The sequence below is a fragment of the Mustela nigripes genome, chromosome 1, assembly GCF_022355385.1.
Source record: "Mustela nigripes isolate SB6536 chromosome 1, MUSNIG.SB6536, whole genome shotgun sequence".
Classification (NCBI taxonomy): domain Eukaryota; kingdom Metazoa; phylum Chordata; class Mammalia; order Carnivora; family Mustelidae; genus Mustela; species Mustela nigripes.
Window position 1 is genome coordinate 181672312 of NC_081557.1, and position 23602 is coordinate 181695913.

Sequence of the window (23602 nt, forward strand, 5' to 3'; positions counted from 1 at the left end):
ATAAATTATATTAAAGTGAATCAATTGCAGTTGAATCATTCATATGTGAAATAACGGTAATTTTTCACAGAAGAAGTCTAGGGTCCCACTTGGAACATAATTATATTTCAATGTTAAACTACTATGCATGTGTTACTCTTGCAGTACAATTAGCCCTTCAGCAAAGTGTGTTTCTAAAAAGTTCAGTATGAAAAATATCCAATCTTTTTTCTCTACTATGACTATCGGGGCAGAGACAAATCGCTTCACTATATCCTTAGTATGGGAATGCTGACCTTGTTGAAGGTACTAATGTATACAGGTAGAAAAACTACATTTACCCGCTTCCACTTAAATAGGGAAGAGAGCTAACAACATGCAAGCAGAAATCATTATATGAACTACCACAAAAGCTCTTAACAGGAGAGCTAAGTCAGCTGGCAAGGATACCTTAGGGCCATGGCTCCTACCTCTTTCTCCCCACCTGGAATAAAAGCACGATAGCTGAAGCTAAAGCAGCCACCTGGAGGCCAAGAGAATGCAAACAGTTCCACCCCAACATATTATGAACTGATAGCAGTAAATGCCTACATGCCAACTTCTTGTTATAGGGAGAACATAACCCCAAGGTTTAGATTACTTAAGTTGTCTCTATCACTCTCAGCTGATAGAACAAATGTCAAGGAAAAGAAATGCCCAAGACATAACAGAATCATTCTTTATGAAACGAGTCCCTTATAAAATAAAAATGAAATGGGAAATGCCAGAGAATTGTGAGGAAGGGAAGATCCTGGGTATATGGTGCCCTGCATAGAGCACCTTCCTGTTAACTCCAACCCTAAGCTACTGGCTTCTCCTGAGCAAAACAACTGCTACTAGCATGTCTGGTCAACCGAACCTAAGTGAAGTCTTGGTTCCGGCAAAGAACATGTGTGAGGCATTTTCTCCAGTAGACTAAGTAATAAACTGGAAAACAGCAGAAGAGCCAGCACTGAGGGCTGGAAACTAGAGAATGCAGAGAAAATTTTGGAAAGCCAGAGATGGGGGGAGGGGGCCACAGCCCAGTCTTCTCTAGGCTTGCAGTACAGGAAAGTACAAGAAGACCAGACAGCCTGTCTGCCAGAGCAGGTTCATGGTCATACAGACCCCTTTGCATATAAGGAAGGACTGACACCACAGAGGGTTTTCTAAAACCTGATCTTGGGCTTCAGTAAAACAACCGAGGCAGACTGCCTATACAAAGAAGCCCAGCTGCCTGAGAGAGAAAGATCAGGGAGGAGAATGAGAACCACACTCTGTAAAATAGAACTTCTTCAGGAGACAGAATACTTTAATTAAAAGGAATACCTCAAGGGGCGCCTGGGTGGCTCAGTGGGTTAAAGCCTCTGCCTTCAGCTTGTCATGATCCCAGGGTCCTGGGGTCCAGACCCAAATGGGGCTCTCTGCTCAGCAGGGAGCCTGCTTCCTCCTCTCTCTCTGCCCGCCCCTCTGTCTACTTGTGATCTCTGTCAAATAAATAAATAAAAACTTAAAAAAAAAAAAAAAGAATACCTCAAGAGAAGAAGGGAATTTAAAGAAATTCAAGTAGAGTATTCAAACACACACACACACACACGCACACTTTTAAGAGTGGGAAAACAAACAAAAACAATGATTTTCCAACTAAATATTTTTAGAGAATGAGCTGAAAGAGAAATAGACTAACCTGAAAATCACTCACCCAGTCAGGAAATCCTTTACAGTCAGGTGGAGGAAGAGCTACTTGATGATATACACAGATTCAGAGAGAATATTAGCCACATGATGATGAGAAAAAGAATCACAAAAAGTCTCCAAATAAACAAATGAACCAGAACAAAGGAAAGAAAATGACAAGGAAAAAAATATATATGAGTAGCTGGCATAGGCATACAAATAAATGACAAGAGAGTATTTAGACTATGTAGGGTTAACTAACAACTCCTGAAACAACAGGGATGTACTTTTCAAAGATATTTTATTAAGTAACACACCATTTCATGAGAACCTAAGGATTGTTTGGGAAGAACAGCAAGAAGGCAAAACCATCCCAAAAGTTGCACACCATGTGTGGTAGCAGGGGAGGGAAGAAGAAGAGGGAAGAGAGAGGGAAACAGAACACCTCTTTGAAGAAATTGTGTGTTTTTGTGGGAAAAATATCTAAGCTCTACCTATCAGACCAAAAAAAAAATCATCCATCTGACTGTGAAAGAGGGAAAGAGTAAGTAAATCACTAAAGAAAAAGTAGAACTAACAAAGTAATTAGAGGGGAAAAAAGAATGAACAGTGACTTGAACAGACAGCAAAATAAGGAAAATTATAAGTTAACAATATAAAATAAGCAATGAACATAAAGATGACAAGAATGAAATCAACTATTGCAGCCATTAACCTAAATATGAAGGAGTTAAATTCTCTTATTAAATGAGACTGTAATACTGCATTATGAAATATAATCTAGCTACACAATTATAAAATATAAAAGAAAATGATAAAAGCGAATTTAAATGAATAGAGATACAAACAAAGGCAACAGTGTCGTTTTCAGACAAGAATTAAGTTAATTGCTGAATGCAGTAAACAGAATTATATAGTAATTATTATACAGTAACAAAAAAACATTATTTATGAAGAAGATATAAGAGTAAGAAAACAGAAGTATAAGAATACTAAATATGTGCAAACTTTCAGTTATAAAATAAGTCATGAAGGTAAAAAATACAGCATGGGTAATACAGTCAATAATATTGTAATAATGATGTATTGACATGATAACACTTATTGTGGTGTGTACTGAGTAATGTACAGAGTGGCTGAATCAATCTGTTGTATACCTTAAACCAATAAAAGATTGTATGTTAATTATAGTTCAATAAAAAAATCGTTAAAATGGCCAGTTTTAAGCTATGTATATTTATCAAAATAATTTAAAAATTAGCCAACTTTTCACCAAAAAAGATACATATCTACTATATAATACATACGTATATTATATACATATGAAGAACTAAAGTGGAAGACTTTAAAATCTCTCTTTCAAAACTGGACAGATTAAGTAATAAAAATAGTAGGTGGAGTCTTTTGGGTTTTCAACATTCAAGGGGAACATGCATCCTGATATTTACAGCACCCTTATTAACAATAGCCAAACTATGGAAAGAGCCCAAATTTCCATCAATTGATGAATAGATAAAGAAGATGTGGTATATATATGTGTATATATACATATATGTATAAACATATATACACAGCAGAATATTACTCCATCACCAAAAAGAATGAAATCTTGCCATTTTGCAACGGCATGGATGGAAGCAGAAGGCACTATGGTAAGTGAAATAAGTCAGAGAAAGACAAACACTATATGATGTCACTTACTGTGGAATTTAAGAAGCAAAACAGATGTACATAAGGGAAGGGAAAAGAAAAGAGAGATAGAGGGAATCAAACCATAAGAGATTCTTAATTATGGAGAAAAAACTGAGGGTTAATGGGGGGAGATGGGCAGGAGAGAGCCTAAATGGGTGATGGCTGTTACAGAGGGCACTTGTGTAGAGCACTGGGTATTATATATAAGTGATGAATTATCAAGTTCTACACCTGAAACCAATTTTACCACATGTTCACTAACTAGAATTTAAGTAAGAACTTGAAATAAAACAAAATAAAATAAAAATAAAAGTAAGACTATTTTTTAAATACCATTAATTTTAGAGCACCTGGGTGACAAAGGTGGGTAAACCTCCAGCTCTTGGTTTCAGCTCAGGTCATGATCTCAGAGTGGTGGGATCGAGCACCATGTGTATCTCAATGCTCAGTGCATAGCCTGCTTAAGATTCTCTCTCCCTCTCCCTCTTATTTATTTAAAAATAAATCTTAAAAAAAAAAAAAAAGCCAGTCATTTGAAAACTATTTTAAGTTAAATATCCCCCAAGAATTTAAAAAGAGTATCATTCCTAAACTATAATACAAAAGGCCAATAAATGATAAAAGACATCAAACCACATATTAAGAAAGTTTTTTTAATCACAGACACATCATATTTAAACTTCTAAAATACAAAGAAAACTAGAAAAATCTTGAAAGTGAGGGAAAAAAAAAGACATTATGTACAAAGTAAGACTTAGAGCAGAATTCTAATCAAACACTATGTAAGCCAAAAACAAACACACAAACAAAAACAAATAAGCAACATCTATAATGTAACGGGGAAAAAAATAAACTGTCAACCTTGGGAACATAGGAAAATACTTTTTCAGACAACTGAAAACTCAGAAAATTAATTGCCAACAAACTGTGATATTAGAAATGTTCAAAGAATATGGCTCAGGCATAAAGAATATGATACCAGACAGAAACTTATTTCAAAACAAAATAGTTAAGAGCTCCAGAAATGTTAGAATTTATATATAGATAAGTAAGGAAAACAATTCCTCTTATTTTTTAATTGCTCTGAAAGTCAACTGATGACAGAAACCTTAAAATCCATTTGCCTTCATCTGAGTTCCTGATCCACCCTCTTCAAGTCTGCTCCACCCACAATCTAGATCAGTCTCAGCTGCTGACAGACAATCCAACCCTTCCAACTTCTCAAGTTAAAATCCTTAAAGATGGCGGGGAAGTAGGAGGAGGCACCGGTTCAACCTGTACCCTAAAGTGAGATGATTACCTACCAAAGAACTCTGATCACCCATGAAATCAGCCTGAGATCAGAATTATACACTTCTGGATCTGTATGTGGGCAGAAGACACCCGTAGGCAGGTAAAGTGGAGTGGGAACATCGGACTGATATCAGAAGATAAACAAAAGGAGGAGGGAGCCACCTGAGGCGACCAATTGGAAAGTAATACCCCAATACAAGAATGCCCTGCGTCTGGGGACCAGCATTAACTTGGAGTCTGGTTGAAAGCACTCAAAAAGAGCAAAGGATTTGGCCCCGGGGGGGGGGGGGGGGGGGGGGGGGGTGGGGGGGGGGGGGGGGGGGGGGGGGGGATTGTGGGAATCGGTTCCGGGGAGGTTAGGGACAGGGACAGGGGTTTAAGTCCCCGGACTCAGGACAGCCACCCCTGGCACTGAGCCAGAGAGAGTGCGGCTGAGAAACCAGGTCTTAGTCCCTGAGCCGCCGGCGTGTCTGAGAGCGCCTGGGGTCCGGCTCCCTTGAGGGTATGGGAGCCTCGCCAGCCAGCAGAAACACAGCCGTTTTGCAGTCCCCACGCGAGTTCTGAGCCACGCTATCAGAGTCCGAGTCACACCGTGCACCCTCCCCTGAGAGAGGCACCAGCCCAGCGCTCTCGGATCCAGAAAGACCAGGCACTCCCAGCCCCGGGCCAGAGGGAAAATCACAGTGTGCGATCACTGCTTGGAACCTCTCTGGCAGTCCGGAGCTGCCCAGACAGCCACCGCTGTTGTGGTTTTGGGTACAAGCAGGAGTTCCTGTGTCCCCAGGGTCCACGACTCGGAATGTGCTCTGCCAGCAACCAAGGGGGAATTTATGTGCTCTGCAGCACCCAGAGGGCAACAGACTGATGCTTCTCTCTGAGAGGGAGGTCAGGGTGCAGTTTGCTTTCCTCTAAACCTCCAAAAACCATCAAAAGCTGCCAAGGCAAGAGAGAAAAAAAAAAAAAAAACACGAACAAACAAACATAAAAACCTCCAGAGAGGGGGCACCTGGGTGGCTCAGTGGGTTAAAGCCTCTGCCTTCGGCTCAGGTCATGATCCCGGGGTCCTGGGATCGGGCCCCCACATCGGGCTCTCTTCTCATCTGGGAGCCTGCTTCCCCGTGCCCCCTCTGCCTACCTCTCTGCCTACTTGTGATCTCTGTCTGTAAAATAAATAAATAAAATCTTTAAACAACAACAAAAAAAAAAAACCTCCAGAGAGGGGCACCTGGGTGGCTCACTGGGTTAAGCCCCTGCCTTCAGCTCAGGTCATGATCTCGGGGTCCTGGGATCAAGCCCCGCATCGGCCTCTTTGCTCAGCAGGGAGCCTGCTTCTCTCTCTCTCTATCTCTCTTTCTCTCTCTGCCTGCCTCTCTGCCTACTTATGATCTTCCTCTGTCAAATAAATAAATATAATTAAAAAAAAAAAAAACCTTCAGAGAACAAAAGCCTGAAAAACTGGTTTCCTCAGAGCCCACCCCCTTGAGGAGAGCAGGAGTACTTAACTCAGGGAACACTGCCTGAAAACCCCTGTGGCAGGCCCCTCCCCCAGAAAGCCAACCAGGAAAAAAAAAGAAGAAAAAAAAAAGAGATGACAAGAGAACCACCATCACTACTTCATAGATGCAACTTTTATTTTTAATTCCTTCCCACTATTCTGGTTCATTTTTTTTATATATATAGATAATTTATTTTATTTATTTATTTATTTATTTGACAGACAGAGATCACAAGTAGGCAGAGAAGCAGGCAGAGAGAGAGAGAGGAAGGGAAGCAGGCTCCCCGCTGAGCAGAGAGCCCGATGCGGGACTCGATCCCAGCACCCCGAGATCATGACCTGAGCCGAAGGCAGCGGCTCAACCCACTGAGCCACCCAGGCACCCCTAGATAATTTTTTAACCTATTTACCATCACAGTGAGATGTCCAGTACATCAAATTCCATAATAACCTTTTAATCTGAATACATATACCCATGTTTTTCTTTTGTTTTTCTATTTTTTAATTTTTTTTAAATTTTAGTTCAGTTTAGTTTATTCTTTTTTATTTTTATTTTTTAATATTCACATAGAGTTAAACTTCAAGATAATCCCCTTTCCCCAATCAATGCTACCCCTATAGGAAAAGCAATTTTTAATCCTCCTTTAACTTAGGAAAGTTGAGTCCTTCAACAAAGATATCAAAATACATCCAGGAAGAATCAAAATAACCTTCCTCGCCCACAGTGAGAATTTATAACCACTCTCCCACCTTTTTCTTCCGCCAGTGTTTCTGTGTATTTGTGTTTGTCCTGATAGTATATAAATCTTATACTTAGGGTTCTTTTTGACCAGATTCTTTTTTTTTTTTTTTGCTCATATATATATATATATATACATATATATGTATATATATATATATATTCCTCTTGTCATATAATTTTATCAGTCTTTTTTGTTTGTATACATCATAAATCTTACTTTGGGGCCCATTTGGGCTGAGCCTTCTCTTTTATCTTTCTTTTTTTTTTCCTCTCTCTCTCTCTCTCTGTTTTTCTTTTTCTTTACTTCTTTCTTTCTTTTTTCTTTCGTTTGGGTGGGGACTCCTGTTTGCTCAGAAGCGTTCCAGGGTGCACCTTGACTGCACCATGGTCAATACACCCAGCTACATCTGTTCAGCCATCTCTCAACAAAATGATTAAGAGGAGGAATGCCAACAGAAGAAAAATACAGAGGATAGGCCTTCTGCAACAGAGCTAATGGCTATCGACATAGACAATATGTCGGAAAGGGAATGCAGGCTAACAATTATCCAGGCAATGGCTAGGTTGGAGAAAGCCATGGATGACCAAACGGAATTGTTTAGGGCAGACCTGAAAGCCACCAGGGATGATATTCACAATGCTCTCAATGAGTTCCAAACTAGTCTAAATTCTCTAAAAGCTAGGGTAACTGAGACAGAAAATAGAATTAGTGATCTGGAGAACAAACAGATAGAGAGAAAGGATCAGGAGGAAGCCTGGAACAAACAGCTTAGAATCCACAAAAACAGAATCAGGGAAATAAATGATGCCATGAAACGTTCCAACGTCAGAATTATTGGAATCCCTGAAAGGGAGGAGAAAGAAAGAAGTCTAGAAGATATAGCAGAACAAGTTCTCCATGAAAATTTTCCCAATCTCACGAATGGAACCCACGTTCATGTACCAGAGGCAGAACGGTCTCCCCCCAAGATTATAGATTCTCAAAAGTCCTCGAGACACCTAATAGTAAGAATGAAGAATTACAATTGTAGACAAGCCCTTCTGAAGGCAGCTAGGACAAAGAAGCTCCTTACATACAGAGGAAAGCCCATCAGAATAACATCAGACCTGTCCACAGAAACCTGGCAAGCCAGAAAGGGCTGGAGAGATATATTCAGGGCATTACATGAGAAGAACATTCAGCCAAGAATACTTTATCCAGCAAGACTGACATTCAAAATAGATGGAGAGATAGTTTCCAAGACCGGCAAGGCTTAAAAGGGTATGCTACCACCAAGCCGACACTGCAGGAAATATTAAGGGGGGGGGGGTCCATAAAAGAGGAAAAATCCTAAGAATATCATTGAACAGAAATATAGATACAATCTACAGAAAGAAAGACTCCAAAGGTAACACTAGGTCAATAAAAACTTATCTATCAATAATCACTCTCAATGTGAATAGCCTAAATGCGCCCATAAAACGACACAGGGTTGCAGACTGGATAAAACGACAGGACCCATCCACATGTTGTCTACAAGAGACCCATTTTGAACCTAAGGATACACCCAGACTGAAAGTGAAGGGATGGAGAGCATCTTTCATGCCAATGAGACTCAAAAGAAGGCCAGGGTAGCTATTCTAATATCAGATAAATTAGATTTTTTTTTAAAGATTTTATTTATTTATTTGACAGACAGAGATCACAAGTAGGAAGAGAGAGAGAGAGAGATAGAAAAGGAAGCAGGCTCCCCGCTGAGCAGAGAGCCCGATGCAGGGCTCAATCCCAGGACTCTGGGATCATGACCTGAGCTGAAGGCAGAGGCTTAACCCACTGAGCCACCCAGGCGCCCCTCAGATAAATTAGATTTTAAACTAAAGACTGTAATCAGAGATACAGAAGGACACTACATAATCCTTAAAGGGACTATCCACCAAGATGATCTAATGATTGTAAATATGTATGCCCCCAATATGGGAGCAGCCAATTATATAAGAAAACTATTAATCAAGACAAAGAGTCATATTGATATGAATACATTAATAGTAGATCTTAACATGCCTCTCTCAGTAATAGACAGATCATCCAAGCAGAAAATCAATAAAGAAACAAGAGAATTGAATGACACATTGGACCATATGGGCCTCATAGATATATACAGAACATTCCACCCTAAAACAACAAAATACTCATTCTTCTCAAGCACACATGGAACCTTCTCCAGAACAGACCACATACTGGGTCAAAAATCAGGACTCAACCCATACCAAAAGACTGAGATTATTCCCTGAATATTCTCAGATCACAATGCTTTGAAACTGGAGCTCAATCACAAGGAAAAGTTCAGAAGGAATTCAAACACCTGGAAACTAAAGATCACTTTGCTTAAGAATGCTTGGATCAACCAGGAGATCAAAGAAGAACTTAAACAATTCAGGAAAACCAAAGAGAATGAAGTCACTTTGGTCCAAAGTGGATACTGCAAAGGCGGTCCTAAGGGGGGAATACATAGTCATCCAAGCCTCCCTCAAAAAAATTGAAAAAGCCAGAATACACCAGCTGTCTCTACACCTTAAAGAACTGGAGAATCAACAACAAATTAAACCAACTCCACACATAAGAGAAATAATCAAGATTAGAGCAGAGATCAATGAGATAGAAACCAGAGATACAGTAGAACGTATCAATGAAACTAGAAGCCGGTTTTTTCAAAGAATAAGATTGATAAACGATTGGCCACACTAATCCAAAAGAAAAGAGAGAAAGCTCAAATTAATAAAATTATGAATGAAAAGGGAGAGATCACATCTAACACCAAGGAAGTAGAAACAATCACCAGAAGTTAGTATCAACAGTTATATGAAAATAAGTTAAGCAATATAGAAGAAATGGATGCATTCCTGGAAAACTATAAACTCCCAAAATTGAACAAGGAAGAAACTGACAACCTCAATAACCAATATCTAGTAATGAGATTGAAGCAGTGATCAAAAACCTCCCAAAACACAAGATCCCAGGACCTGAAGGATTCCCTGGGGAATTCTACCAAACTTTCAAAGAAGAAATAAGGCCCATTCTCCTGAAGCTGTTTCAAAAAATTGAAGCAGAAGGAAAACTTCCAGACTCTTTTTATGAAGCCAGCATTACCCTGATCCCCAAACCAGGGGATCACCACACCAAAAAAGGAGAATTTCAGACCAATATCACCGATGAATATGAATGCTAAGATTCTCAACAAGATCCTAGCAAACAGGATCCAACAGCACATTAAAAAGATTATCCACCATGACCAGATGGGATTCATCCCTGCGTTACAAGGATGGTTCAACATTCGCAAATCAACCATTGTGATAGAACAGATCAATAAGAGAAGAGAGAAAAACCACATGGTCCTCTCAATTGATGCAGAAAAAGCATTTGACAAAATCCAGCATCCGTTCCTGATTAAAACGCTTCAAAGTATAGGGATAGAGGGAACATTCCTGAACTTCATAAAATCTATCTATGAAAGACCCACAGCAAATATCATCCTCCATGGGAAAAAGCTCACAGCCTTTCTGTTGAGATCAGGAACACGACAAGGATGCCCACTCTCACCACTCTTGTTCAACATAGTATTAGAAGTCCTAGCAACAGCAAACAGACAACAAAGAGAAATAAAAGGTATCCAAATTGGCAATGAAGAAGTCAAACTCTCTCTCTTCACAAATGACAGGATACTTCTATGGAAAACCCAAAAGACTCCACCCCCAAACTACTAGAACTCATACAGCAATTCAGTAACATGACAGGATACAAAGTCAATGTACAAAAATCAGTGGCTTTCTTATATACTAACAATGAACATACAGAAAGGGAAATGAGAGAATCGATTCCATTTACTATAGCACCAAAAACCATAAGATACCTGGGAATAAACCTAACCAAAGAGGTAAAGGATCTGTACTCGAGGAACTACAGAACACTCATGAAAGAAATTGAAGAAGACAAAAAAAGATGGAAGACCATTCAATGCTCTTGGATCAGAAGAATAAACATTGTTAAAATGTCTATATACTGCGTAGAGCAATCTACACTTTTAATGCCATTCCAATCAAAATTCCACCAGCATTTTTCAAAGAGCTGGAGCAAATAAACCTAAAATTTGTATGGAATCAAAAGAGACCCCGAGTTGCTAAGGAAATGTTGAAAAACAAAAATAAAACTGGCAGCATCACGTTACCTGATTCCAAGCTTTACTACAAAGCTGTAATCACCAAGACAGCATGGTACTGGCATAAAAACAGACACATAGACCAGTGGAACAGAGTAGAGAGCCCAGATATGCACCCTCAATGCTATGGTCAAATAATCTTCAACAAAGCAGGAAAAAATATACAGTGGAAAAAAGACAGTCTCTTCAATAAATGGTGCTGGGAAAATTGGACAGCTCTATGTAGAAGAATGAAACTCAACCATTCTCTTACACCATACACAAAAAGATAAACTCAAAATAGATAAAAGAACTCAACGTGAGACAGGAATCCATCAGAATCCTAGAGGAGAACATAGGCAGTAACCTCTTCGATATCAGCCACAGCAACTTCTTTCAAGATATGTCTCCAAAGGCAAAGGAAACAAAAGCGAAAATGAACTTTTGGGACTTCATCAAGATCAAAATCTTCTGCACAGCAAAGGAAGCAGTAAACAAAGAGGCAACCCACAGAATGGGAGAAGATATTTGCAAATGACAGTACAGACAAAAGGCTGATTTCCAGGATATATAAAGAACTTCTCAAACTCAACACACACAAAACAGATAATCATATCAAAAAATGGGCAGAAGATATGAACAGACACTTCTCCAATGAAGACATACAAATGGCTATCAGACACATGAAAAAATGTTCATCATCACTAGCCATCAGGGAGATTCAAATTAAAACCACATTGAGATACCACCTTACACCAGTTAGAATGGCCAAAATTAGCAAGACAGGAAACAAAATGTTTTGGAGAAGATGCAGAGAAAGGGGAACCCTTATACACTGTTGGTGGGAATGCAAGTTGGTGTAGCCACTTTGAAGAACAGTGTGGAGATTCCTCAAGAAATTAAAAATAGAGCTTCCCTATGACCCTGCAATTGCACTACTGGGTATTTACCCCAAAGATACAGACGTAGTGAAAAGAAGGGCCATCTGTACTCCAATGTTTATAGCAGCAATGGCCACAGTCGCCAAACTGTGGAAAGAACCAAGATGCCCATCAACAGACGAATGGATAAGGAAGATGTGGTCCATATACACTATGGAGTATAATGCCTCCATCAGAAAGGATGAATACCCAACTTTTGCAGCAACGTGGACAGGACTGGAAGGGATAATACTGAGTGAAATACGTCAAGGAGAGAAAGTCAAGTATCATATGGTTTCACTTATTTGCGGAGCATAACAAATAACATGGAGGACATAGGGAGATGGAGAGGAGAAGGGAGTTGAGGGAAATTGGAAGGGGAGGTGAACCATGAGAGACTATGGACTCTGAAAAACAATCTGAGGGTTTTGAAGGGGCGGGGTGTGGGAAGGGGTTGGTATTAGGGAGGGCACGTATTGCATGGAGCACAATGAATTCTGTTATGCTGAAAAGAAATAAAATAAAATTCTTAGACTCATCTTCGATCTTGCCCTTTCTGTCTCCCTCACTCATCAGCATATTCTGTCACTGCTATCTTCAAACTACCCTCCCAGAACAGGCACTATCTTGGTCTAAGCCACCATCTTCTCTCAGCCAGATCACTGCAGCAGAATCCTAGCAAGTCTTGCAGGTACACACTTGCCCTGTGGCCGGCTATTCTCAACATAGCAGTCAGAGGGACTCCTGATAAACTCAAGCCAGATCATGTCACTCCTCTGCTCAAAGGTCTGCAGGGGCTCACTGTTTTCACTCAAAGAAAAGTTGACATCGTCATGATGGCTGAAAGAAAGAAACGTGGCTTATTATACCTTCCTTCACTAATTCTCTGACCTCCCCCTAGTACGTGCTCTCTGCTCACTCCCTTCCAGCCTCATTGGCCTCACTGGCCTCCTTGTCAACAAGCAAAATCCCACCTCAAGGCCTTTGCTCTGGCTGTTGCCTAGAATGCACTTCCCCTAGAAGTCTACTTTTCTCCCATCCTCTAAGTCACTAACCAAACCTCCCTTGCTTAGTGAGGACTCACTGGACCACCTATTCATACTAACATCCCCAAACCCATATTCATGCACTCTGCCAAGTCTTCCATACCTGGCCCTACCTTTTCTTTTTTCCATAGCACTTATCACATTGTAACGTAGTATAAAATTCATCTAATATGTTCACTGTTTAGTTTCTCTTCTCAGTAGAATGCAGGCTCCACAAGAGCCATAATTTCTATTTTATCCACTACTGTACTCATAATGGCCAGTACAGACTTTGATCACAATTAACTATATAAAATACGATCTTCATAAATGGAAATTATGGCATATTGTGAGCATAAAATATATTCAGTCATTAAAAATAATAAATTACAGCCAAAGTAGATGATTTGAAGGGACTCCCATAAGATACTATTGGACAGGAAATGTTCCATGATGAAATTAGTTTACTCTTTTCTCATTTTTGTTCAAAACTCAAAAAATGTCCTCATTTTGTAAAAAACGTAATTTTTTGAAAGTGTACAAGTGGATGTGTGTCCATATTGTGTTTTATGAGCATGGACAAAGTTTATCAGTATAGGGGAAAAAAAACTTTTTTTTTCAGTGAGAAGGATATATGGAATGATCTGAGTTCAAATTCTGATTAATGCACTTATTATTGATACAACCTTTCTCAAAATCCATTCCCTCAACTATAAAACAAGGATAATAATGGCCACTTTGCAGGCTTGTTGTAGGACTTGCATATGAACTAAGGGACGCATTCAGTGACTGTGGGGTCAGTCATTCTCCCTTCTGTCACTAGCAACTAGGCCCATGCCTAACAACTTCAGATGCTCAATAAATATTTGTTGAAAAAATTAACAGTTGCTATTATTATCACATACAACAAAACAAAATATGAAGTTTCTGAGAAAAAAAAAAAACATTTTAAGTGGATTAGTTACAAAGTTTAAAATCTATAATAACACCAGGGAATACAAAGCTGCACTGAGTCACTATCCTAGAGGGTCAATGTGCAAACATAAAAAAGAGATAGCACATATGGCAGGCATCAATGGTGATGATTTTCCCACTGATTATGTTTCCAGATTAGTTATCATCAGCCACCAGGAAATCTAAGCAAACGTTCATTGGCAGAATTTTAGCCCTAGCAATAAGATCCATTGTTTCTTCACTAGATTCACCTTCCAAGCTGATCAACAAAACACTTTATTCCACAAAATCCAGTCTTTTTATATTAACATTTATGCATGGTGATTTTTCCTATGCTTTTACTTATTTTTCTTTTCAGGGTACCTCTCTCCCATATGTTTTTCTGGTACCTCTCTCCCATATGTTTTTCTAACTCTACACAACTTGCACTTTTTTTTTTCTGCTTATTTTCTTTTCATAAACTCAGATTTGAACCTTTTTTTCAGGTATTTTTCACTTGGGATTTGACCTCACTAAATGTCTTTACTGCAAATCCCTCAAAGAGAAGCAAGGTGTTTGCCTTCATTTGGAAGAGAGGGAGTTGGCATTACAGAAGGCACAGGAGCTTGAGAGGAAGCTGTTAGCTGCAAGCCTCCGTGCAAAGCTTCTCTGGGCTCCGGTGTCATTATTTGTAAAATAAGAATGGATAAATTTAATTACTTCTGAAGTTCCTTTTCTACTAATATGAATATACTTTTTCCTCCCCCTTATAAGAAAACCACTCATCCAGGTTTTATTACAAGAATGGCAATTCCAAAGATCTTCTCCAGAATCAATACTGAAAAGAGGCAGCAGAATATTCATCAATGTGGCAGATTTGCAATCAGGACCAGTATGTGGGGAAGGACCCATTCACTAGCCATCATATAATGTTCCACATAAACTAGGCAAGGAACAATTATACTTTGGAGCCCAGATTGGATAAAAATGGCTCACCAAAAATGTTTACATCCTCATCCCCAGAATCTGTATGGTACTTTACCTGATAAAAAGAGACTGTGCAGATGTAATTACATTAGGCATCTTGAGATGGGGAGATTACCCTGAATTACCTGGGTCTGCCGATCTAACCACTTGGTCCTTATAAGAGAAGCAAGAAGCATCAGAGTCAGAGAAGGAAATATGACCACAAAACCAGAGGTCAGAATGATATGGGGTGAAGGAATGAGCACAGGAACGTGGGCAGCCTCTGGAAAACTGCAGAAGACAAGGAGGTAGACTCTAGAGCCTCCAGGAGGTATCAGCTCTGCCCACTCATTTTAGATTTATATATTCCAGAACCATAAGATAATAAACTTGTATTGCTTTAAGCCACAAAGTGTGTGATAATTTGTCACAGTAGTAACAGAAACTCATAACCCGCACTGTTAATAAATTTTGCCCTGACAAGTAGCTGTGTATAAAATCCCAGGACATCTGGACAAAGTTTGAACTAGGAACCTACGTTTGTCCATGAGAAAGGCAAAGTAGAGTGGGACACTGCCCTAGGGTTCATGGGCACAGGATGCCTCTTAGGGGCCACTTGGGCAATAAAGCACAAGGCTGAGAGGGAAGGGGGCCAGGAATAGCACTACCCCAGTGGGGCCAATTCACTACAGGTGGTGTAGAAGTAGGCCTCGGCAATGCTCTTTACTGCTTCTTCTGGAACTGGGGGACCAAAAATCTGGGAGAGACATAATTTTATTTCATTTAGACTTAGTTATTTCCTTTTCAGCTTCAGCGTTCCTGCTAGTCTTTGGTTATTTTTAAAATACAAACCCAGGGGCACCTGGGTGGCTCAGTGGGTTAAGGCCTCTACTTTCGGCTCAGGTCGTGATCCCAGGGTTGGGGGATCAAGCCCCACATCACTGGGCTCTCTGCTCAGCAGGGGGCCTGCTTCCCCTCCCCCCACCCCTGCCTGCCGCTCTGCCTACTTGTGATCTCTGTCAAATAAATAAATAAAATATTTAAAAAATAAAAAATAAATAAAAAATAAAAATACAAACCCAGCTCAGCTTGGGCAAGTTAAAGAACTTCTAGACAGAAGGGAAAATAACTACACATCTAATCAGGTAAGGCTTTAAGCCTGCTAGTAAAGAATGAATTGGAAAGGAAAAAAACTTTTAAAGGTCAGCCTAAAAGACAAATGCAAATTTTCTGACAAAAAGTAATGATCCAGCAAGTATTTAATCTGCAAAATGGGGATAATAATAAACCTTCGAAGACCACTGTACAATAAAATGAGAAAACGTATACAAGTACACAGTGAACAGAAAACCCAGACTTCCTAAGGGGTGATTGTGTGCGACCCTTTCAGGATGCTGCAGTTTCCAAGACGGTACTTCAGTGGAAATGTTTCAACAACTCCTTTCATCTGCAATACAGTCTGTCACAAGGGTTACTAGCCCTTAACACACCACTTCTGTTTTACTCCCAACAAGTCTACCTACAAACTGTTCAACTGCATCCAAATGGATTAAGAGCACAAAATCTGATCAGACTCACAGCAATCAGTATATCATGGGTCCACCTCTTAGTCTGGTGTCACCCAGGTAATACTGGAGGAGTCACAGCAACAGATGTGTGAAGTTAAAATGCTCAGTAATACAGATATTTTAACAATAATAATTTGACTGACTCCAAGAAATTCAACCGCTCCATAAAGCCCTCTTTGATTCTCTCTGCATTTTCTGATCACTTTACTGTAATGATGAAGTGGCAGGGGAAGGGGAGGCGGGGGGAGGGCAGGGTAGGTCTGTCCTTCTGAACTTTTGCAGAACCTCTTACCCAGAGTTTCAAGCCTCATTTGGTTGACTATCATAGCGCCAGATCGGATGGAAACTATTTCCTTCACTGTCTCCTTGACCAGACTAAAAACTACTCTGATTGAGCAATTCCATTGCCTAATATAATGTCTGGGAGAATCAATCCAGAGAAACAGGCTAAAATTATCGCAATAATCTTCATGATAATTTGTACTTTTTTACTTGTTTACTGCTTATCTCCCTGCACAAGGAGAAGACGACCATGTCTGTCTTGCTCACCTGTGTACCCTCAGAGCCTAGCAGAGTGCCTGCTACATATGAATGGCTAAAGGGCTAAGTCTGAGAAGAAAAACCAGCTGCCTGCAACAGACCTAAAGGAAAGGAAGACTGGCAGTACTGTATTTCCTGCCTTAATCCTTTCCATAAAACCAGAGAATTTGAGAGCTTGAAGCTACCAGATGGTTCACCTTTCCACATTTTGGGTTCCAAGCATGTCAACCACCACCACTCACTGATTAATCTCATTAGCCATGAGGGGAAATAAATAATGGTCATGATATAAAAAATGTAATGTCATAAGGTATTTGCTTAATTTATTTGTATGCATATTTAATGTATTACCTTTGAGTAATAATATTAATTTTGATCTGTATAGTACTTTATAATCTAAAATTCCACATCTTCATTAAAGCATTAGAACTGTGCTCATGAGGGGCACCTGGGTGGCTCAGTGGGTTAAAGCCTCTGCCTTTGGCTCAGGTCTTGGTCCCAGGGTCCTGGGATGGAGCCCAGCATCTGGCTCCCTGCTCAGCGGGGAGCCTGCTTCCTCCTCTCTCTCTCTCTGCCTGCCTCTCTGTCTACTTGTAATCTCTGTCAAACAAATAAATAAAATCTTTTAAAAAAAATTATAAAAAAAAAAAAAACTGTGCTCATGAGATAACACATAGGAGACACTTAGAACAGGTCTGACACATGGCAGGCAAGTGTCCACCCTATCCTCATCATTAGCACCGCAATGTATACAACCATGAAGAAACTCAGGCGTCCTTCTACTCAAGGGCCTTCCAACAGTCTCATCCATTCTTTCTCCAAGGACAGTTCATGGCTTACACAGAAATCGCTACCAAAGGACCTTCTCCTCATCTAACCTCTAATTTTTATAATGGCAAGAAAAGGAAAGGAGATCATTTCCTTTTCACTTTATTGTCACTATGCAGACTTTCTACCAAAAAAAAAAAAAGAAGAAGAAGAAGAAAGAGAGAGAGAGAAAGAGAACACAAGAGAGGCACCAGGCCTGCAAAAAAAAAAGGATAATGGCCAAAGAAAAACCTAGTAGGGCTGAGGTGGAGCCAGGACATTAGGTGATTCTGCTGCAGGGAATCCACTCTAGGAATCACTGCAAAAAAAGGGGGAGGACGTGGATGAAAAAAAGAATTAAGGAGTCCCGTTGTTAAGGACATCTCAAATGGACCTGATCAATATAGTGGGAGTGGAGTATCTAGAAAGATCAGTACCAGTCTGGATTAGATTCTCTGAATTTGAAATCAATAGATGATTTGCATTGCAATTATTTTTTAAAAAACAGAAATGTTATATGAGATTATGTGTTAAAGTGTGACAAAAATTTGTAATTCCAATGTGTGTGTGTGTGTGTGTGTATATATAACATGATATTTTCCAAAATTATTTAGAATAGAAAATATGAAAACTTTAAAGTAAGGTCTTTAACTGCTGAAATACTGTCTTCTCAGCCCCCTTGATCCCAGTAGGCCTATTAAAGGTAACTTGGAAAATATTTAAGAATCAAGAAACTACATGCAAACAGGTAAGGGATGCATGTACATTTAGTTTCAGGCTGAACACTCAGGTAAAATCTATTCCTCATCTTCAGCATGGACCTTGGCCTTTGGAAGGCAAAGGAGCTAAAGCCTAACCCCAAGTCGTTCTGGCATCAATGAACCTCCATGATCAATAACCTTATGACTGAGTATCCTGTGATCATAACTAAATTATGTCACTACTAGTGTGTCATCTGAATTCAATGCAAATATCTACATATTCATCTTAAGTATAAGTAAGCATTCTGGATTAAAATCTCTATGTGTTCTATATGTTGAAGTTACAAGAGCCAGGAAAAGATAAGTGTCTATTTAGTACTGCAATAATAAAACAGAATAATATAGGGTGATTTTGGAAGCAGTTCATTCTATACCTAAAATAATTTTAGAACTTCCAAATAAACAAGTACATGGAAAAATTAGTTGAATTCATAAACGTATCAAAAGAAAGTACATTGGCCAGCTGTTTCTAAAAACCTTGACAGTAATATAAGACCAAAACTAGGGATTATGTAATAATTCTAATAGCTGTATAACTTTTTAATTATAACTATTAATAACAATAAAAAAAATTAAGAACTGTGCTTAAGAACTGTGCTTGCTTTTTAAGTAGTACACTTAGACCTGAGACTTTCAAGAAAACCCATCTGGGAGTTTTCATATCCTGTGAGAAAAGATTTCTCTTTTGTGAGTAGCAGAATTTCAACTTCTACTTTAAAGGAATGTTGACTTTGACATTTACTTCTTTGGCAAAACACCTATTCATAGGTTTACCTCAAATTCAGATAAATTGTTTATTCCCTGTTTTCACCTTTGAGCATTCGTCCAAACTCCCATTTGAAAAGGTAAATACGGGGTTTGCTTTTTCCACTCTTAACCTAGAGTGAGTCATGCTGTCAAGATAGTCCCGCAGCACCTGTCGATCTTCCTCCCTCTGCTCTTCAGGTAAGGGGGTGGACGGAGATTTATACACAGAGGAAAGGCATCCTAGAGTCTCTGAGTGCATTGTGAACCTCTTGCTAGCATACCTCTCCTAAACAAGCCTGCTCTAGCCGCCAAACTTCCATTTTTCAAAATCCCTGTTGCCGGGAAAGGGCGGGGGAGGGCCCGAGGAGGGAGTACCCAGCAGAAATAGATCTGAAAAGAACATGAGCTTTGGAACCAGAAGCCATGGATTTGAAGCCTAACTCACTAACTCGGCAGGATATTCAACCTTGCAGTACTTCTGTTTTTTCATCTCTTACAGGAGGATTACTGTTCTCAAGGGAGTTGCAGGGGTGACATTTCTTAATGTAGGTCAAGCTCCAAGTACTGACCTTGGCCCAAAGTATCTGCTCAATAAACGGTGGCTCTCACTACCCTGAGCATTTCACCATTGCCTTCATGGTTCCAAATTTTACATATCCTGTGACGCAGCTGTAACACAGGTCTCATCAACTCCAAAGGTCTGGAATTTTCCAGCAATCTCTCCTCCTAGGCCTTTGCTTTCAACATCCAACATTTCCTGGTCCTTTCCGTATGTACAGTGCAATGTGCCTGCCTTGCTCATTTGCCGCTAAATTTCTGGAAGGAGCGATCTAGCAAGAGAAAATCCTATGGCAGAGAAAAAAGATTAGAGAGTCTAAGATTGTCTAGTTGGCACCTCCCAGAATCCACAAAACACATTCTGAAAGGAGGGAAAGCAGTTCTGCATGCCTGAATGAGATCCTAAGGCCTGTGCAGAACTGCGCTCCGGGCGCCGCCTCCAATCCCTACAGGGAGAGCGAGGCGCTTCTGGCCACATTTCCTCATCCTAAAGGAAGAAAAGCGGCGACGGGGCTGCGTGCACGCCTAGGAAGACACCCGCCCACGCGGCTCCGCCAACGCAAAGACGCAGCTCCCTCCCGGAACCGAGGAAGAGGGAGGCTCCATCCGGACTCACTTCCTGCAGGGGAAAGGAAAGACATCTTGCCGCAGGGCGGCCCGCGACAGTTCCGCCCCCGGACCAGCCGGCAGCGGAGCGCGCCCCGCAGGCACTTACGTGGCGCAGCCCGCTCGGGAGGCGCGGGCAGGCGAAGGCCGCCCCGCCAGCCCCGGCCTCCCCGCGGGACCCCCGGCCAACCCCGGCTAAGGGCGACGCCCGCGTAGCCCCCGGCCCGGCGGAAGGGCGACCCCGGGAGGCGCACAGAGCGCGGTAGGAGCAGGGGCGCACAGAGCGCGGTAGGAGCAGGGGCGCGCAGGCTGCCACCGGGTCACCCACCTTTCTCACTCTGCGGGCTGTGTAGAGCCCCATCCCGTCCTGAACCCGGGAGGACTTCAGGGAGAACCTGTCCGGCACGTACATGCCCAGCATTTTCCCCGCCGCGGCCGCCGCCGCCTTGCTCAGCACCAGCTCCCTGCGCCCGGGCGGCGACACATCGAAATTTGGGGTGCTGGGTGGAGGGGAGAGGCCGGCGGGAAAGGAGGAAATGGAGTTTTCCTCCCAGAATCCCCACCTCCCCGGCGATTCCAGGATCCCCCGCGGCTCAGCCCCTCCTAGTCCCGGGTCTGGCTCAACCCGGAGCCGCGGCGGCCGCTGCTGCCATTGCTGCCGCGGGGGCGCGGGGGGCGCGGGCCGGGGCGCTGCGGGCGCAGAGACGCCGCGCTCTGATTGGCCCGAAGTTGGCGGCTCGGACCCGCGCCGGGCGCGGTGCCGGGAGCGGAGTGACCTCGGAGCCTCAAACCTAGAGGCCGGCGAGAGGAGAGGACCCGCCTGCTCCCCGCGCTCCGCGCGGCAGCTTACGAACCCGCCCTAGTCCCGCTTGGGGTTTTGGCCCACTAAACCAGCAGTATTCCTAGGCGGGGAATTTTACTCTTTTTAGATGCAAAACGAAATGGGCCATGACATAGCTGGGGGCATCCTCCAAAACAATCTTATGGAATTCCAGACTCTGAAAGTATTTTTATTGCCCCGCCACTGAAAGCCAACCCTGAGATTTCGGAACTTTGGGTGCTTCTCACATCTAAGTTCTGCGTTTTTTTTTTGTTTAACAATGCTTGTTTCAGGGATTTGAATTTATAGGAATCAGTGAAAGGGGGTGTACACAGTCTGCAACTAATCCGTTTTAATTCAAAACTTGTCGCGAACAATTTATTATTTAAATCCAGCAGAAACTAGGTTTTGGATGGTGCTGTAACCCAGGGAAAGATCTTACAGTTCCCAAGATAACACCATTTCTGAGTTCTCTTTTGCTTGGAAATGACCAGACCTGTCATAGATCACCAGACATAAGCAGGAGAGGTGGGGGAGTTGGGAGGGAACGCCCGAACAATAGAATCTTCTATCACAGCAATGAAACAACAGAAGTCTTGTTTTAGTCGTTTTAATAAAGTTTGGTACTGCTCAGAATAAATTTTAAAAGGCTGTTTTCTCCTTTAAGACAAGCTAGGAGCTTTCTATTCATGTCTCCTGATATTCTTGATAATTTTCTACTCTGAGGTCTTTTGGAATTCATTTGATGGTCCTATAAACATTTGATGTTCCTTATAAACCATTAAAAAATAGTAATTCTGACAACATTAAAGACCATACTTAAAAAATATAATTCAACTAAATAAATTTTAAAGATTTTATTGGCTGCGTTCAACAATCCATGAATGGGGCAGCATTCAATCTGGCAAAGAGAAAAGAGCATTGAGGAGCTGCACTAAATGAAAGACTTTGGGGCAGAAAATAGCAGAAACAAGGAAATTATACTCGACAAAAAAGCAGATTGGCTGTTGAAGGTTACTTTCTTTTAGGGGATGGCAGGTATCCATCTGGCAGATTACCTGTCTAGTGCTCATCAGGCAACTCTGATTGACTGGTTTAAACTTACATTTCAACAAGAGCCAAAAGAAATTAAGTTGAATCTCAGTTTGGTAACATGGAGCTTAGCATAAGTGACTCCATTTTGAGCCTGTTGTCTTGCTTTCAGCAACACACACACATCATGGAAATGATTTCTATTTCTTGACTTAGAGAAGCCTTGGAATGAAAATAGCTCCTCGTTTCTTAAGTAGAAAAATTTTATTAAAATCACATAATAACAATATTTGGAGATTTCAAAGAATAGAATAAATTATTCTCTTTTTGGAAAATGTAAGGGCAGCTTTGTCAGGTGTGACAAGACGATGCCTTAATTATTCTTGGGAGTTTCCATCGCTTTAACCCATCACTGAAAATACTATTTAACCTTCTATAGGGAAGAAATGAATCAATAAATACAGTTTGGGGCACCTGGGTGGCTCAAACAGTTAAGCATCAGACTCTTAGTTTCAGCTCAGTTTGTGATCTCATGGTCTTGAAATCAAGCCTGTTGTTGGGCTCCATTCTCAGCGTGGAGTCTGCTTATCCCTTTGCTGCTCCCCTGCTCACATGCATGCACACAGTGTCTCTCTGTCTCTAAAATAAATAAATACAATTTTCTAAGTAATAAGTACAGTTTATTTGAATGGAATTCCATTCAATCATAACATCTATGTAATACGTACTATGTAAATCTACATAATATAGGTGTTCAGCAAATATTTCTTGATTAAAAGTCAATTCTGAGGCTAATCTGAGGTTTTCAAACCACTGACTAAATGATATGCCTTAATTTCACTAGTGCCCCCAAAGAATCTGGACTAAATCAGTTTTCCTGGGGTCCTTTAAGCCAGTGCTATACCCAAGCCAGACCAGATCCCCTAAGTGCAAATAGAACCAGATCACAATCCAGAGGGTGACCATGGTGTTTACCCCAGAGCACTCAGTCCTTTGTCAGACACAGCCTTTCAGTTCTGGCCCTGAAGCCACACTGGCTTTTCAGTCAAATGCTCTGCCATGTCTGTTTGGGCACAGAAGTTTCCACAGCTTTTGATTATTAGAAAAGAAATGTTTTCTGGTTTTGGTCTGACACAACCCTCATTCACTGATGACCATATCTCCCTTGGCATATCTCCCTTTTTGTTGCATGTTATGTTTCTGGGGAGCAAAGTTGTCAGCTTGAGAATGCTCATCTTTCTGAATGTACGT

General features: G+C 41.0%; 1 protein-coding gene across 1 annotated transcript in view; it reads right to left on the bottom strand.

Moving 5' to 3' along the window:
• PRDM5 (PR/SET domain 5) overlaps nt 1–21373 on the bottom strand; it is a 219983-nt gene extending 198610 nt beyond the window's left edge. Inside the window, exon 1 of the mRNA XM_059377917.1 lies at nt 20828–21373. Coding sequence (XP_059233900.1) covers nt 20828–20920 — 93 coding nt within the window. The 5' untranslated portion in view covers nt 20921–21373. The remainder of the gene's footprint in view (nt 1–20827) is intronic.
• Between the last annotated feature and the right edge of the window lie 2229 nt (nt 21374–23602).